Source organism: Falco punctatus, assembly GCF_963210335.1.
Source record: "Falco punctatus genome assembly, chromosome: 1".
Classification (NCBI taxonomy): domain Eukaryota; kingdom Metazoa; phylum Chordata; class Aves; order Falconiformes; family Falconidae; genus Falco; species Falco punctatus.
The window spans coordinates 95995579-96012954 of NC_137580.1; the positions used below are offsets into that span (position 1 = coordinate 95995579).

Below are 17376 nucleotides of genomic sequence, written 5' to 3' on the forward strand. Positions count from 1 at the left end.
GCTTGCTTTTTCCGCCCCCCCCCCTGCAGCCCCCTGCCCCTCCCCTCTGTGGCCGGCACGGCAGTAACCCCTCCGTGCCACCCTCTTGGTTTGCAGCCCCCCTGGCGTGCGGGTTGCTCGCTGGCAGAGGCAAGCCCCCCAGCGCGGAGGGGGGATGCTCGGCTCGCAGCCCCGTCACTCCCCAGCGCTCGTGGCCATTGCCTGATCTGACCCCCTGCGTGGGGCACTCGGGGCAAGGAAGCACAGAATGGGTCCAGACATGGCATGTTGGGGGGGATGCGGCGGTGATTTGGGGGGATGCGGTGGTGATTTGGGGGGATGCGGCTGTGATTCGGGGGTATGTGGCAGTGATTTGGGGGATGCACTGGTGATTTGGGGGGATGCAGCAGTGATTCAGAGGGATCCGGTGGTGATTTGGGGGGATGCGGCTGTGATTCGGGAGATGTGGCTGTGATTCAGAGGATGTGGCAGTGATTTGGGGGATATGGTGGTGATTCGGGGGGATGCAGCAGTGATTCATGGTTCGGGGGATGTGGCTGTGATTTGGAGGGATGCGGCGGTGATTTGGGGGATGTGGCAGTGATTTTGGGGATGCAGCGTTGATTTGGAGGGATGCGGTGGTGATTTGGGGGGATGCAGCAGTGATTTGGGGGATGTGGCAGTGATTCAGGGGGCTGTGGTGGTGATTCAGGGGATGCAGTGGGGATTTGGGGGATGCAGTGGGAATTTGGGGGGATGTGGTGGTGATTCAGGGGGATAAGGTGGGGATTTGGAGGGATGTGGCAGGGATCTGGGGGGATTCAGAGTGATTTTAAGGTGCATGCTCCTGTTACTATTAAGCCATACCCTTCCCTTCGATCCAGCATGCTGAATTTATCTACTGCTAAATGAGTCACAGCATGAGTCAGGGAGAGGAGATGGAGAGATTTGGAAGGTGAGTCAAAGTAATTTGGCTGCAGCACCGAGGGGTTTGGCCTTTCGACAGGTCACAAGCCTGGCTGGGCCCCAGTATGTGCCAGTCTGGAGGTGAGTTAAAGCCACCAAAGTTTTCCCGTTTGCATGGTTCAGTTCAGCCAGAGGAGGTTCCGCCAACATGCGATTAGCTCCATTTGGGCATAAAGACTTGCTCCATCAGGAGGTTAACCTACACCATAGCTAGTAAACAAATATATTCAGGGCTTTTGGACCCACGTTTCAAAGCTCTGAAGACTTGTTTTCACCTCTTGTGACTGCAATGACTGTCTTGAAATCTCCACATTCACCAATGTCTGGTGCCGGGAGTAAGGTTTTAGAAATGCCAGGTGTCATGAGGCTTGCAGAGGTTGTAAGGCTGGCCATTTTTTGAAATCTGGCTTTGAAAATCCATCTGAATAGCTCTTAGGTGACATCTTATTTCCCAGTTTTTCTTTGTTCCCATTTAACAGATCCCATGCAATCCTCCCTGACCTCCACATACACATTTTGGGGAGTCCTTTTCCTCTAGACATGCAGGATTTACTGGTCTGTTGAACCCCTCTCCCTCTTCTAGCTCTGCTTTGAAAAAAGCAGATCCTTACTTCAGCAGTAAGCACTGTATCAACAGTATGACCATGTAACCATTTATTTAAATAGATATGAAGAACAAATTCTACTGCTGAATAAGAAAAAAAGTATGCCTTCTGGACTAGAAGCAAGAAACTACAGAAGTAAGCCCTGTGCCAAGCTGCTATTGCACCCCAGCTTTAGGTTAAGTGCATTTGCCTCCAAATATTCAATCCTAGATTTTGTTTCCGTTAAGGGGTATCCTTGCACTCAGGTATCTGCTAACTAACCAAACTGCTCCTACAAAATGACATCAGTTGTTCTTATTCTACTGAAATACTCAGCTGCTCATATTTTGTGAGGATGGGGTTAATTTCTAATACATGATGTATATATAGACAGATGATATGCCTATATATATGCATTCACTGATGTTAAGCATTTCACAAGCATGAGGCCCTTTCAGGAAAATATTTTAATTCAAGGATTCCATGAGTAAATCGCTTTCCATAGGATTAAGGAAAGGTTGGGCATAAGCAGCAAAAAAATACATCCTGAAATTCAGCTGAATGTAGCTAATAAATTGGACTCACAGATTTTAGAAGCAGCAGTAAACATGTATTGAAACACTCAAAGCACCCCAGGAACAGTCTGTACATACACAAGAACTGTAAACAGTGAGAGGCAAATTCAGCTGTACCTTTTCCCATAGGGCTTTAATTATTATCTGATATGAAGAGTCTGTTAGCAGTACACCCAATTCCAGAATTGGCGCTACTTGCCTGAAAAATTCCCAAGACCAATTTAGTATGTATTTAGTTACTTCAGTCGAGTATGTTCTTTGGAGGTATAAGTTTTGCTTCTCTGAAAGCACCAGACATTGTACTATAGAGGTAACGTATGTCCATAGTAGGAGTATGAGTTCTTTATTCCAGGGGAAAAAAAAGCTTATGTATTTGTTGCTGAATTCTTCGTTAACTGAGTTTCTAACATGATTGCACAAGACATTGCCGAGTTCTATTTAAACTGGGTTTTATTAAGTATTGTGTTGTGCTTAGGATGTTACTGATGTATGAACAACCACTTAAAGCCATGTGCAAGTTGCACCAAAAGTATCCTTAAGGTGGCTTAAAATCTAGGCTCTTCCAAAGTGAACGTGAAACACTCATGTTCTTCAAGAAGGGTGAGACACCACACACTGACCAGATGTCCATTTGAAGTTGCCAGTCATCTCTTTGCCTAATTCAGGTTCCATTCATGAAGTTCAAATTTCACCCTTTACAACAATTCTTTCATCTAATAACGAAACTAACTACTCAGTACTGGGGATAGAGGTTTATTACAACATACGACGATGGGCTTTTCCTCTTTTGCAAATGATTAGTTTTTTTTCAAGCACTCCCATGCTTAAATGAGACACGTCTATATGTAGGAACTTCTATATGTGTTAATGCTAGCCTATGTATTTTAACACACAAGCACAAGAATAAAAACGGTTTATTAAAATAGTTATGAGGTCATATAGCTCACTTCACTGTAAGGATTAGTTACCTTACAGATAAGACATTAAGGATGTTTGTGCAGGGGTGGATTTTTTTTCTTTTTTCTTTTTTAACACAAGCAAGGTATTTTGCTCCCATTTTTGAGCATCTGTTTTTCACTCATCCGCGCGGTCTTGAAAGTATTCATCCACAAGAGCAGATCTGTCTTCTTCGCATTCCTGCCAAAAAGAAAATGAAAAAGGTAAAAGCTGACTCATTCCTAGTGGCTGTTGCAGGCTGTTTTGTGACATTTTGCAATGTTTTGCTTTAGAAACCACAACAGGAACAATGTCTAATATGGTTCCATAGGACACATAGCAAAACTTTCTGAAAAGCAATTTGTTTCTGGAGCTATTGAAATTGTATAGCTCAAAATCTAGATCCAGCTATTTTGCATACCTGAAGAGTACAAAACAATTAAAAAAATGCAATAGAAGCACTGGACTTATTCCTGAGGATTTATGAGCTGCATAATAAAACTAGACAGGGCTTGGAACAGATTTTAACACAGCGTTCTTCTACCATGTATCTTACATGATAGAATTTATTCCTAATCTGTATCTCGTATGCAACACATGGATTCAACACAGGAATTTTCAAGGGAGTTTGAACAGTCATGGAGGAACAAATCTTAGTAACCTTAATGGTCCTTTGTTACCTTTGAAAGTTTAAAATTCCATTTTTTTAAAAATGAAAGCATTACTTTTAAAACACAACCATTTGATCAGTCTGCATATGCAAGATGATATTAAAGAATTTCACTTTTGTAATTGTAAAAGAAGACAATGTAAGCATTGTCACTGAAAGGCTAAACGTGGCTTATTTTCAACCATACTAAGACAATAATTTATTAGCAAGGCAAAGGATATATTTATCTTACAACTTACATTATGGATCATTATTAATTTTTCATCTTATCAGAAATACCTTACCTTTGGTTCTTTAAATTCAAGATCTTCTCCATACTGAATGGTAAAGTCTATGTGCTGCAGAACTATGTTTATACTTTCCTCATCAGAGCGATCAAAAGGTAGAAATCGAACCATACCGTAGTCATCAATCTAGAGAAAGGATTCCAAGGATGTTAGTAGGAGAATGCAGCAAGTTAGTTCTCAATCACAGCACTCTAAGCCACTTCCTTAAACCACACTTGCTGGACTGCTAAAATACCATGTAAAGCCACACTGCAAACCAATAGCAATTCCCCACTCAGAACACCTGGCTGTCAGTCCTAAGTTCTACACAGCAGAAAAAGCCATTTTCCAAAATTGCTAATAGGATTCACAAAAAATGCACTGGCTATAATCCAAGTAGTATTAAGAATCTTATGCTAATCTGACAAAAAAATCAAAAACTGAGTTTAAGTAGGCAAGAAGTAAAATGCTCAAGTGCCTAAGAATCTTTTAAATCCTGGCTTTGTTAGTAAGTCTGGTAGGTAAATACATAGTTTTGGGGTGAGGGGGGAGAATTATTATACTACGTAAAGTATGTAACAGCAATGAAGTCAAACCCCATACAGTGTGGTTTATAAATACAGGACTGAATGTAAAGGTACCAGTCAAAAAGCAATATACCTACCAATCCACATATAGATTTAGTCAGTTTTTTAAACATTTTGCTTTTCAACATATTTGTAGAATCTTCAATCATAGAATACATATCTGGATCTAAGTACCTGAGAGAAACAAAGTCATCACTAACATCAAAAGAATCCTTGGTCACAGAGCAAATGAGTCATTGTGCTTTTATATAGCTATGAAAACCACCTATTGTTCTTTGATCTGAATGAACTAACTTCCTATCACAAATGTTTAAAAATAGGTTTTGTAAGTATTTGAATAACTCAGACTATGATTGCCAGTAGGAACAACTGAAGTGGTTTGTATTTTCTTTTAGCTAATGTACTTGTATACTCAAGAAAGCTTGAGGAAGGCCACAGGGAAAAACTTTAATTTGGTAATTTTAGCATAAATGCAAAAGGAACATGCAAGTAACTCAGTATGTTCAGTACCAAAAAACCTCACAGTATCACCTCTGGTTTAGGTTTTGAAGCACAGTATCCTGGAACGTCATTCAGAATGACATAAGTTATTCAAGGTAATTATTTACAGAAAAATCCAGAGATAAGTAAAACCACAGAGCCAGCCTTTTGACTCTGGCTAAATTGTAAGCATTCTATCAAGACATTTAAAGACTATGTTCAATGTAAAACAAATGCATCTCTTCCTGTTCCAAAAGAGTACGTTTTAATTGTGAGAAACGTGAGCCTGAATTTTGAGTGAATTTTGCCTCAATATATTACACTACAGAGTAAATAATTTTAACTTACTTTTCTATTTCCTTCTTGGCTTTCTTGCTCAGCAAATCCATTTTGGTCATGATGTTAATCTGTGGAATCTCTAAAGAGATCATTGCACTGAGTGCAGCCAAAATTCCAGAGATAAACTTAAGGAGAATGAAAAATTATGTAGTTAAGTACAGAAAAACAAAACACCAACATTCAGACTATATGAAACATAGACACAAAGATGTGTTCGTATGAGGAGTGCAGCTCTCTGTTGGAAAAGGGAGGTGCCAAATATCCCTCTGTCATCTACTTCCAGAGCTCAAATCTGGATCAGCCACTGAAAAGCGCATTAAGATAACCCAAAGCCCTTCTGGGGATTCTTGCTTGGGGAAAGTGGCTCTCTCCAGATCCGAGAAAGCTCTCACAGAATCACAGAGGAATGTAGGTTGGAAGGGACTTTTAGAAGTTATCTGGTTCATACAGCTGCTCAAACCAGAGCCAGTTTGAAAGTTAGATCAGGTTGCTCAGGGGTTTTGCCCAGTCAAGTTTTGAGTTACTCCATGAATGTACCTAACAAAAACTTTCTGTGCCCCTGTTCTGGCCTGACCGCTCTTGCAGTGCAGCTTTTCTTCACATCCAGCTGGAGTTTTCTTTGCCGCAACCTACATCTGAGGCAGCTGAAGACAGCAATCAGACCTCCCCTGGCTTAGCATGCTTTCCTTCAGGCTAAACAAACCCAGCTCCCTAAATTCCTCAGATTTATTTTTCTTTATCAGTATGAACTTTTACGACAGATTTCAAATGCATACCTTAAAAGATTCCACCATAAACTGAGAATCCACAAGAAAAACTCCACAGACGCGGAATTCCCACTGCTGAAGCTGATCCACCAGCTGTTTCATCACTGGCAGATGTGTATAGAGTTCAATCTGACCTAGGGCACACGTAGGGTATCAGTCTGCAGAAATGTGAAGCTCACAGGAACAGTTCACAGTTAACCATTATACAGATATGGGCACTGCACTTAATATAAATAAAAAACGATAAAGAAAGCATTCTCTTTCTTTTTAGACAGCTCTGTCTTTGGGTGAACTTACGCTGGTGAAATGCAAAAGAAAGAAAAGGGTTTTTCTTTCCCCCCCTTGACCTCCAGTTAGCGTTCGTTAGTGGTTGCCACCAGCGTTCCCACACCATAGGGTGCGATCAAACACCAGTGCGGTCACCCAGGTTGTCACCAAGATTGGGAATCAAACCTCTGAACACCACTGCAGCATTAAGAAGCAGGCGCTCCTTTACTGCAGTGCTGGGTGCTCGGTGGCATCTCCACACACCAAGCCCACCTGTGTAGATTTCACCGTTACATTTACACATGAAATTACAAGGTTGTACTCTCCCAGTTACGATGACTGGTTACTAATTTGTGTATCATTATAATATCTGCTGTGTTGTCCTCTTCTGTTACTACGCTTGCGCAGGGGAAGGGTCTTCACCTGGGCAAGGGTCTTCTTGACCTGTGGGCGTGACTTTTAGTATAAAAGTAAGTTTTGTTGCCAAGTTGGATGGTTAGCTATCGGCCTTGCCAAACTGTCCAATAGCTCATCCTATATACAACAGAACCTAGGTGCTCTTGTTATGGTCTGGAAAGTAAGGTTACTATGGTCTACAGAGTAGGGACTTCAAGTAACACAGTCTCAGATAACAAACAGCACAGCAACTCATATGTCATTGGTTAGTTAAGTGCTAACATAATGCTGACATGGAGGTCAGCTCCTTAAAATCAAAATGCTCCTATAGCTAACTGTTTCACAAACACAAAATATAAAAAGATTCAGCAAAACTTTAAGATAATCTGCAACAAGGTGAGCCTGGGGCCAAGTTCACTCCCGAAACACCTGAAAGTGACCCTGACAGCTGTTATAATGCAAAAAAACCCAACGTGAATGATTATGACCAACAAAAAAGCACTGGGAATTTTATGTGGCACATGAAAAACGATACCAAAACGTCGGCATTTGTTTACCTGGGCAATCAAACAATATGTAGTCATCCTCCACGTGCCCAAGGCTTTCCTCGAGCCAGTTAAAGTTATTGGCAAAGTACTCCATGCAAAACACCAAGCCACCGTTGGGGCCAAACCTTAAGGATTCATCTTCCATGACGTCGTCCACTTCTATTAACTCGCGGATGTCTGGAAGGACAGAGAAGGGAGGCGCTGGGGGGGCCGTTCCCTTAGGGGGGGGTCCCGTTCCTCAGGGGGTGCCGTTCCCTCGGAGGGGGCGGCGGCCCTCACCTCACCTGCCATGACGGGGTAGTTGAAGAGCTCGGCCGCCGGGTCCAGGTTGACCACCTGTACGGCGCGGCCCAGCGCCTCGCAGTGCTGCACCATGGTGGCGCAGTACGTGCTCTGCAAAGCACACACACACAGACGCCGTCAGGAAACGCTGTCGCTACCGCGGCCGACCTCTCCTCCCCGCCGCCCGCTCCCCCCTCACCTTCCCGCTGCCCGCCGGGCCCATCACCAGCTGCGCGTACCGCGGCATGGCGGCGCGCTGGGCCGGCGGCCTCCCAGCAACGCCGAAGAGGAGGCAAAATGGTCGCTCCGGCGGCCCGTAGCTGCTTGGTCACATGGCCCGGGTGGCCCATGGTGCACCTCCCCCCCCAGTACGGAGCGCCGGCGGGCTCAAACCGCGCCCCGTCAGGCCGCGTGGGCTCTCGCGAGACGGCGGCGGCGCTGGCCAGGGCGCACGTGCCGCGCGGTGTGTGGAGCCGCCGCCGGAGGAGGAGGAGCTGCCGCGCCGCCGCGGCCTGAGGGGCCTCCCGGGTAAGGCCACGCCGCTGCCGCCCCTCGGCTCCCCCGCCCCTTTCTGCGTGAGCGGCGCTCCGCCGCTGCCCCGTCCCAGCGGCGGCCGGCCTTGCCCCGGTGTCCTGCCTGCCGGCCGGCCTCCCCCCGCAGCTGCCGGTATTCTTCTCCCGGCACCGGCCCGCTCCCGCTCCTCCGGTACCGCGGCTCCGCCTGCCCTCGCATTCACCCCCCTTCACCGCTCGTACCTCAGCGTCCTTCCCGCTCCGGTGTTCTCCCCTTCGCTTTCCCTCAGCGCTGCCCCCCCCTTTTCTTTCCCTTTCCCCTCAGCGCTGACCCCCCTTTTCTTTCCCTTTCCCCTCAGCGCTGACCCCCCTTTCCCTCTCAGCGCTGCCCTTCTCCCCCCCCCATGTCTGTGCTCCCCAGCATGTCTGGCCCCCCAGCACCCTTCCCCCCGACTTCTACAACCCCCTACTGCCCAGCACCCTCCCCCACTCCCTGATTCGGGATCTCCATGAGTACTCCAGCATCCTTCCCCTCACTGACTGTCTGCGCATTTCCCTGCGGCCCCTGCTCCAAACCCCCCACCCTTGGCACCCTGGTGTGTTCCCTCAGCAGTCTTCACTGCCCAGGCACAGCTTGTGCAGCACCCACTGCCCAGGCACAGCTTGTGCAGCACCCTGGCTCTGAGTCTTCCACGCACGTATCCTGCTTGCTCCCATGATCCTGGGAGACTTCTTGTGCATTGCAAAACCCTTCCCTCTTGACTCCTATTTTTTAAGCCTCTTGCCTGAATGTGTGTGTGTAAACCATTATTAAGTATATTAGTGGGTTGAGTTTGTTTTGTTGGGTTTTTTTGCCAGTGTCCTAGGATCAGCTTGTAACTCAGCTGACACTGATTGAAATGACCCTTTTTCTTTGCTAATACACTGGCAGTGCCTCCCCCCGCTCCCCCAGTGCACCTACTGTCCATATGCCACTGGTTTAACATGATACTTCACGTTTTGCTTAATCCAGTATGTTCTGAATTCCATGTGGTGTTGTCACAGATTGTTCTTCGTTTTACTCTGCATTTTGTGTCACTTTGGGTTTTTTCCCCTTATGCTAGAATTCCATACTGCTTCCTATATTTTGGAGCCATTTCCCCATATTTTTTCATTTATTTCTTGACTCTATTTTTTCCTCCCTCATCTACTCTTTACTATTGTGCCTGTTTTCTCTGGGATTTGTCACTGTCTGCGATTCTTGTTGAGCTGGGAAAGATGTGAATGGCTTTAACCCAGAAATGAGGTCCTGATTCTTTCATTCTGTGACCTCCAGGCTTGTGACATGGCCACAGATGTAGCTGAGCCTGTGGTCCCTGACTGCAGAGGAGACGTAAGGAGCGGTGCCAGGTCAGATGCTGACTATCCTCTTCGGGTTCTCTACTGCGGAGGCAAGTGCTGAAGGGGCAGTTATCCACGATTCTTACAATGTGCTGTTTGTGAGGGCAGCCTAGCAGAAAGCATGAGAGAATCGGAGACTTGGTCAGCTTTTATTGAGAAGCTAGACCACGGTCAGCTTGACCTTTCTGAAATAGCTTGTGTTATGTATTTTATCTAAAGCAATTGTGGAGAAATGTAGGGTACGTAGGGTCTTCCCTCTGAGAGGTGGAGGTACTAACAGCTTTCCATGTGTAAAAGAAGTGGGAGTGGTGCTCAGATTGCAAAATGTCAAGCAGAGATCTCTTCCTGCAGAAAGCCAGTAAAGCCTTCAGCACAGAAAAGGCCTCTAAGCATTAGTATAACAATAAGAAATAAAGTTAGAAGTCATGAAAAGTAATTGTTGTGCTGTGTTTAGAATTATTGTTTACTCATTACATATGTTATGTGGATGAAGTTTAAAAGGAAAGTAAATAATCATGACATATTTTTTTAGATAAATATGTTAGTTTGCTTTTGGCTTGAATACAGAGGATTAGGAAGGAATCCCTGTTGTGTGTGAAAGTCTGCACAATTGGTTCTCAGTCCCCTCTTCTGGTCTTTGACAGCTCTTGGGAAACAGAAAGCTAAGCAAATTATATGGTAATTTATTAGGTATATCTTTCGCCTTAGGTAGAACTGGTGGTTTTTTGTGTAACTTTTTCCAAAGCTGTAGGCATCTCCTTCCTTCGTTGACTGGCTGCTCTTGCTGTGATGGTTTTATCCTAATGCAGACCACGTGAGCAAATGACTAATGAGACAAAAGTTAAAATGTAAAGTTGTATCAATAAAGTAAGCTTTTTAAGTCAATGTGTGGATATAACCAGAAGTTATGATGCAAGAAGTCATCCCTAACTGTAAAACGTAATTTTGAATTTAACTCTTAAGTCTGTAAGTGGAGAAGTTCTTTTTGTAATCTGTTTTTTTCCCCTCCCTTCTTTCTGCAGTCTGTTCATTGCCAACAGAGGTGAGTTAATTTTTTTGTTGTTAGAGTTTCTTCTTTCTGTCCTGTGATTCCTAATTGTGATGATTCTTTCTGATCTTTTCTGGCTTTTCTTAATTGTGGTAGTTCTGTGCTTCAGCCACTGTCATCTTTAGGATTACACGAGGTTTCTTATGTGCTCTGGTATAGTATTTGTATTCAGTTGTCTTAAGGAGAAATGGCTGAGCTGAGTAGCACATGTATTTTGGTGTATTTGTGATGTAGTTTGTACTGTGCTAACAATGTTCATATGACCTTTCTTCTCTAGTACTGCGAGTACATGCCTGATGTGACCAAATGCAGACAATGGTTAGAAAAGAATTTTCCAGATGAGTTTGCAAAACTTACAGTAGGTAAGAATCTTTTCTGTTTTCTAGCTGATACGTGCCCTTAGACATACTCAGAAATCTTTGAGCTTCTCCAATTCTCATCTCTTCCTTTTTCCTGCTGGATCAAGTGTGAAAGTTAATAATTTTCTTAGGTGTCTTCCATGCTTTTGGATGCTGTGAATGTTTGTGGATGTTTGATAATGTCAGAAAACACTGAATAAACAAAGTGTAGTTTCAGTAATAATGTTTGAGCTTTAAGGTTCCTGTTGTAACCAGTTATCCACATACTTGTTTCTCATCTAATTAGTTCACTGGATTTTATGTCTGTCCAATCTACTGTGGGTGGTTGGAGGAAAGGTCATTAAGAATAGGAAACTTGTTGATTTGCATTTGAATTCTTGCACTTCAATTTCAATAAAATTGAAATTTGCATTTCAATATTAACACTGTAATTAATTTCTGTCTCTCTGGAAATTATGTGAATAGGCTGTATTGAAATTGTAACTGTATCTTTGAGTTAAGGCTTTTCTGAAATCTAATTTGCCTAAGTGCTATAATGAAGGTGTAACACTTGTCAGTCAAGGGGCTGCTGCACTTAAGCAAAGAGTTTAGGATTTAGCAAAATATCACTGTACCTTAACTTCCTGTTCCTGTAAGGCTGTGGTGGTCTGATCACTCATTTTGTTCTCTTTCGTCTCCCCATTCCTTTCTGATGTATTTAAGAAAATTCACCTAAACAGGAAGCTGGGGTTGGAGAAGGCCAAGGAACTGCAGGAGAAGAAGAGGAGAAGAAGAAGCAAAAGAGAGGCAAGGTCTAAATAGTTGATTGTGGTACTGATTTATACACAGTTTAGGGCATCCCTTTCTCACCTGCTGGTCTGGACTGTGGCACAAATTTCTTGCATTTTGTTTGTTAGCTACACTTTGACTCTGCGCGGAAGATGTCAAATATCTTTCTTCCAGTGGTAGCAGAGTTAGTGTGGTGATGTATGCTGATGGAAGGATTGGGCAGTAGGAACAGCAAGTGAAAGATGACCCTGCGTCATGTGTCTGATTGCTTCTGTCATTGCTATTGCACTTATTCAGGGAGTAATTCTCAACCTAAAATCAGCTGGCTTGTCTCCCAGAATACTTGTTTCTGCCCTGTTTAACAGCGGTTTATAGGTTGCTTGCAGAGTAAACCAGGACTTCTAGAGGTATTAATAGAGGTATTAATGCTTTGTGACACTGCTTTTGCTTTTTTTCCTTCTACCCCTCCTCTGTATTCATGGAACAGGATTTGGTTTTATGCTTTTAACACTTATCACCTATGTCTTCATTAACAGCTACGTCTCTTCCCGACAATATTAACGAAAAACATTTTTAAAAAACACCTATGGAAGATAGAAAATACATGAAACAACTTAAATACACTTGTATTTTCTGTCATTGGAGTTCTTTCTCTTTAATTAATTAACATACTTTCCACTATAAATTAGAATACTGGGGTTGTTAATATGCATTTTCCTATTAATGCATATTAATATAAATAAATATTTATTAATAAATTATTATTTTTATAATGTACATAATAATACATAAAAGGAGTGTCGGTTGTTTCTGTAGTGTGTCAGAAATTATGGCTAATAGCCAAATAAGATTTGGATTTTAAGTCATGTATAGCTGCAGATGTTTTATTTTTGTGTCTTGGTAACCAGTTATGTTTACCTTGTCAGTAGGTTACATGTAGTGACAACAGTAATTTATGTTCTGTAGCTTGGATGCTTTTCCCAGAGACTTCAGGACATTTTCTTTCAACATGAATTTATCGTGTGGTGTGGTGCAGTTAGTTTTTAGTTTGATTCTGAAATAATAGTGTATAAAATATTTAGGGATTTTCTCCTAGAATCTAAAATTTTATGAAAACGTATGGTATGGTGTTATGTATGATGGTAGGAGATTGTTAAAGAGGGAGAGGAAAAACAAACATTTACAAAGACTCTGCAGAAATTTACTGAGGAAATTTTAAGACAGTTTACTGTCTTAAATTATCAGATAGCAATTTATAGTAATGTAGAATGGAAAGTGCTGCATGTTAGGAAAAGGAGTTTAGTTTCCTAAAAGGGGTGGTTAGTTTGCTTGTCAGAAATTCTTTAGGTTTTCATGCTGAGAAGGCTCAAGAACATGAGACTTTAGTTACCCTGGAGTAACTTGATGAGTGTATGCAAAGTTAGCTCAGATCTTAATCTGACTTGCAGAATCCTAATGAGTGGAATATATCTTTTGCAAACTTTACTGGGGCTAATAAATGTCTGATATGGGAAATGTTGCCTCAGGTTGGCCTAGAAACAGACAGTAAGAAAGAAGATGTTAAATCATGTGGAAGTTTGGCAGTCAACTACTGTAGTTGGCTTCTGTTTCAGAGGCGTGGTGTTTTGTGCTGGCTCGTATAAAGATACATGGTTTGGACTGGGTTGTGCAGCGTATCTAGAACTTAATCTGCTGTTTAACCCAGCGGCCCAAGTAGACGTCTCCTTGTGTCCTCGGTAAATGGTCATAGGTTGCTTTGCCTCAGTCACAAACCCTAAGGATCTTAATCTTATGATAAACATGAAAGTAACAATTTTTTCCTAGGATTGCAACTACAGCACAATTCCTGGAAGAGGGGTGAAGTGTAGTACAGTGATCAGTAAAGTGTGGGGAAAAACCCTTTTCTGATAATGGTAGCAGGGTTCTGCTGTGCAAGCTGCACTTGAACACACATTGACACGCATATATTGTTATTGCTTGTAATATTGAAGTATGACTGCGTGAGACCTTTAACAATAAAAAAACCTGAAGTGGCAGTTCTTGTTTATAGGGATGAAATCTGATGTTACATGCTTTTTCTTTGATGAAGTGTGACATCATTTAACTAATTATGTAACCTTATGCTCTGTTTTACAGGTGGAAGAGGTCAGATAAAACAGAAAAAGAAGACTGTACCACAGAAAGTTACAATAGCTAAAATTCCTAGAGCGAAGAAAAAATATGTCACGAGAGTATGTGGCCTTGCAACGTTTGGTGAGTTGACTTTTGTTACGTGGGTTTTGTTGGGTTTAGATGTGCTTGTCTTTAACCTCACGAGATTTCTTCTGATTGTATTATATTGAGTGATCTGCTTCCATCTGTGCAAGGTGAGAGTCCCAAAGTGCTTTTAGCAGTTCCAAAGCATGCCAAAGGTACATTCACTTCCCTCTGTGATAATTAAAGTCCTTATTTCCATGGTGTTTTCAAACAAACAGGGTTACAGGTATTATTATTTTGAAACAGGGCTTCCCATAGCAGTCCACTTGTTAGACATTGGAGCAGTCTTACTGTCTTTAATTATAAAAACGTTTATTTTCAGCAAACCAGTAACATATTTACTGACAATTAATTTTACATCTTCTCAAGACTGATGAAGTAAGGCTTTAACTGCCTTTCTAGTAACGCAGTTGAATTATTGCCAAAGTAATTATATACCAATATGATTGGTATGTATAATATAACCAATACATAATTATACCAAATTAGTACACTAATAATGCTGTCCTACATAGCTTCGGGTCAGCGGCAAACAGCCGCTTGGTGTATATAACAATATCTTACTTCACACGTTGATCATGAATTCTGTTAAAGAGGCAAGTTTTAACCTTGGTTGTATTAACAAGATATTTACACGTTTCCTGCATGAGAGTATCGTTGGTTTTCTTGTGGGATCAGTAATATGCACTAGCTTGATCTGAACTGGATACGTATCTTCGTGCTGGAAGTCAATCTTAATTGTTCGGACGTGTTTCTGAAAAGAATGAAACACTTCTATGGAAAAACTTGTTCAATAACTATGGAAGTGATGCAGACCTGAGGTGCTTTTTAAACAGCTCTGCATGCACTTTTCTGGTGAGTGCATGTAGCACACACCTGCATAAGCAGGATGTGCAGAGGACATTCGGCAATTTTTACCTTGAGAAGTTTGCTAGGTTTGTAGAGTCAGTTGTTTTGTATGTAAACAGGCTTCTGCTTTCAACAGAAACTGTAGCAACTGTAAACTGCCACTGGTTTTTCAACCATTAAAACAAGATTTTGGTTTTAAACTTGAGAAAATTCTTTTATGACAGTGACTGTACTTAAAACTGTCCATTTTCCTGTTAACAGAAATTGATCTTAAGGAAGCACAAAGGTTTTTTGCTCAGAAGTTTTCCTGTGGTGCCTCAGTAACAGGAGAAGACGAAATCATCATTCAGGGGGATTTTACAGATGACATTATCGATGTAATCCAGGAGAAGTGGCCAGAGGTAATAAACCCTTTCTTCTGTCAGAACTCTGGTTTTCCACAATAACCTGTGACTTTCCAATGGTTTTGAAAAAGCATTTCACCTTTGGCAGCACAGATTGTTGCACAGATATAAGACTAGTTGTTGCATTCCCGCCTACGAATAAGTTAAGGGGTGATAAAACTTGAAGTCAAATGTTGGTTCCATTGTCCAAGAAACAGTAACTCCTAAACATGTAGTGCTGCTATTGTGGGTACTACAGCGAGGAAGGCATGTCGGGATATGTCCAGCTGTCAAATCTCTCTGGTTTCTTTGTGACACTTTCTTAACAGTGAATGCCTATATATTCTTATATTGCCACCCTATTTTTCAGAATCTCTTAAAATATTGAAAATTAATTAAAAATTACAACAAACAAAACATGCTTGTGCTTCAGAAGAAAACGTTAGCTACTGTTGGGTTGAACTGAAATGTTGATGGCTGAGAGGTTTGGTTGCGCTGCTGTAATTGCAAGCGCTTGCTGTGACTCTCCCTTGTGGCGGTGTTTCCTGAGGTGAGTTCTTTCCGAGAGAGCTCTGGGGGCCTGTCTTTACTGAGAGCCCATGGGCTCAGCTGTGTCCCATGTCCTGTGTTACTCACGTAGGATTTACAGCAGGGAATCTAGGATGGTGCTGCATGCTTCTCCCGCACTGACATGTACAGTGGTGAATGCTGAGTGAGACATGTCAGGAGAAAATGTACTTAATATGCTGTGTTTTGGCTTTTTTTTTTCCCCTAGGTGGATGATGATAGCATTGAAGATCTTGGCGAAGTCAAGAAGTGATCATTAAAGACTAACTTTATTTAATCATATGGTTATAAATGATGTAGCCCAAGTGAGGCTTCTAAATCCATTTGCTCTGCAGTGAAACTGTAGAGAGCCCGTATCCTTGGCATTTTCACTGTTCTGTATAGGCTGCTTGTTTGGGTTTTTTTGTTGTGATATTTGCCAAAGTTAAACTGGGGTTCTATCATGCTTACGCATGAAGTAGATTTAAATAAAATTGCTGTTCCTCACTGAATACAGTTTCTGTTTTCTTGACAGTTCCCTCTAGCAATTTTACAGGAAAATCATAATTGAAATCATTAAAAGCTTATTTTTCATCTGCTCACATTTCTGCTGAACTGAAGTTAATAAGGCATATAGCTAATGTACAGAAACTTGTACGTCTGATTTCCTGGTGTAAAATTTGAGAAATCAGAGTGGAATAAACATTCTAAAGGTTTGTTAACAATTAAAAGCAAAATGAATCCTGAAGGGGTCAGGCAGCTGGGCTAGGTGATGGTTATAGGTTCCTGCCAGCTGAACTGTTTTATTCTATGAAGTGGAAACACTGAGGAACATGTGAGCATGTCGGAAACATGTAACCTATTTTCATAATAAACACTCTCCTTTAACAGCCCTGCTCTTCTAGGCGAGGCTGTTCTCATGGCTTCATGCCTTCAGCACGCTGCCAGCCCAGGAATGGCGGTAACGAACCGGACGGCTGGTTTCCAAAGCCTGGGAAGGCAGCCGGCAGGTGCTGGGCACTCTGGGATTTGGGGCTTTTCATTTCTCTGCTCCCTTAATACCATTCAGGGCTCCCAGGCAGCAGACTGCTGGCACTGACAGGCTGTTGTCACCTTGCTGGGATGAAACCCAGGGGGGTGACCCGCCGTGCACCGGACCTACCTCTGCCCGTAAAGTTCCTTTGTCCTGTGATTTTTGTTGGTAAGTCGATGGATTGAGTTGAGGATGGTGTTAACTCAAGAGACGGCTGTATCTCTGGAGTAATTCCGCGGAGAAGCTGAGCAGGGTGGTTAACGGCCGTGCTGGGCGCCCAGGCGCGTTCTCGCTCGCCTCTCGTTACCAAGGTAATTAACGCTCCCGTTACCCGAGCGGCTCCAGCCGCAACGCGGCAGGGGGCGGGGCCGCCCGGCAGGGGGCGGGGCCTGCGGCAGCTGCTCTACGGCGGGAACGGGCGGGAGCGACGGGGCTGAGGGGGCGACCCGGGCGGGAGCTGGGGCTCGGCCTGGCGCTGCGGGAGGGCCAAGGCGGGGCGCGGACCCGGCCCGGGCGCGGACCCGGCCCAGGAGCAGCCGGCGCAGGGGTCTGCCGGCCCCAGCTGGCGGCACCTCAGGGCCGCCCTCACAGCCCCCCTCA

At 43.2% G+C, this 17376-nt stretch overlaps 2 protein-coding genes and 1 long non-coding RNA gene across 5 annotated transcripts; 2 read left to right on the plus strand and 1 right to left on the minus strand.

Moving 5' to 3' along the window:
- The first annotated feature begins 38 nt into the window (after positions 1-38).
- On the plus strand, positions 39-3203 carry LOC308056081. Its single transcript, XR_013924696.1, has 3 exons — positions 39-262; positions 864-934; positions 1612-3203. It is a non-coding gene; the product is annotated as an uncharacterized lncRNA (long non-coding RNA).
- Positions 3004-8011, minus strand: GPN3 (GPN-loop GTPase 3). 2 transcript variants are annotated; one of them, XM_080370646.1, is made up of 8 exons: positions 7882-8011; positions 7645-7753; positions 7370-7537; positions 6159-6283; positions 5392-5507; positions 4641-4737; positions 3995-4123; positions 3004-3241 (listed from the first exon to the last, which is right to left on the minus strand). In XM_080370646.1, the coding sequence occupies exons 1-8, from the start codon at positions 7990-7992 to the stop codon at positions 3179-3181; spliced, it is 918 nt and encodes a 305-aa protein (XP_080226772.1). In that variant the 5' UTR covers positions 7993-8011; the 3' UTR covers positions 3004-3178. The 2 variants fall into 2 exon arrangements, with proteins under 2 accessions (XP_080226772.1, XP_080226773.1); XM_080370647.1 differs by having other exon boundaries at positions 7842-8002.
- A 25-nt stretch (positions 8012-8036) lies between these two features.
- DENR (density regulated re-initiation and release factor) lies at positions 8037-16255 on the plus strand. Of its 2 annotated transcripts, none has more exons than XM_080370823.1 (8): positions 8037-8170; positions 9470-9584; positions 10557-10576; positions 10860-10944; positions 11644-11727; positions 13846-13962; positions 15076-15215; positions 15973-16255. In XM_080370823.1, exons 2-8 carry the CDS (start codon positions 9479-9481, stop codon positions 16015-16017), a joined length of 597 nt encoding a protein of 198 aa, XP_080226949.1. In that variant the 5' UTR covers positions 8037-8170; positions 9470-9478; the 3' UTR covers positions 16018-16255. The 2 variants fall into 2 exon arrangements, with proteins under 2 accessions (XP_080226949.1, XP_080226950.1); XM_080370824.1 differs by lacking the exon at positions 8037-8170 and adding an exon at positions 8199-8347.
- The last annotated feature ends 1121 nt before the right edge of the window (positions 16256-17376 follow it).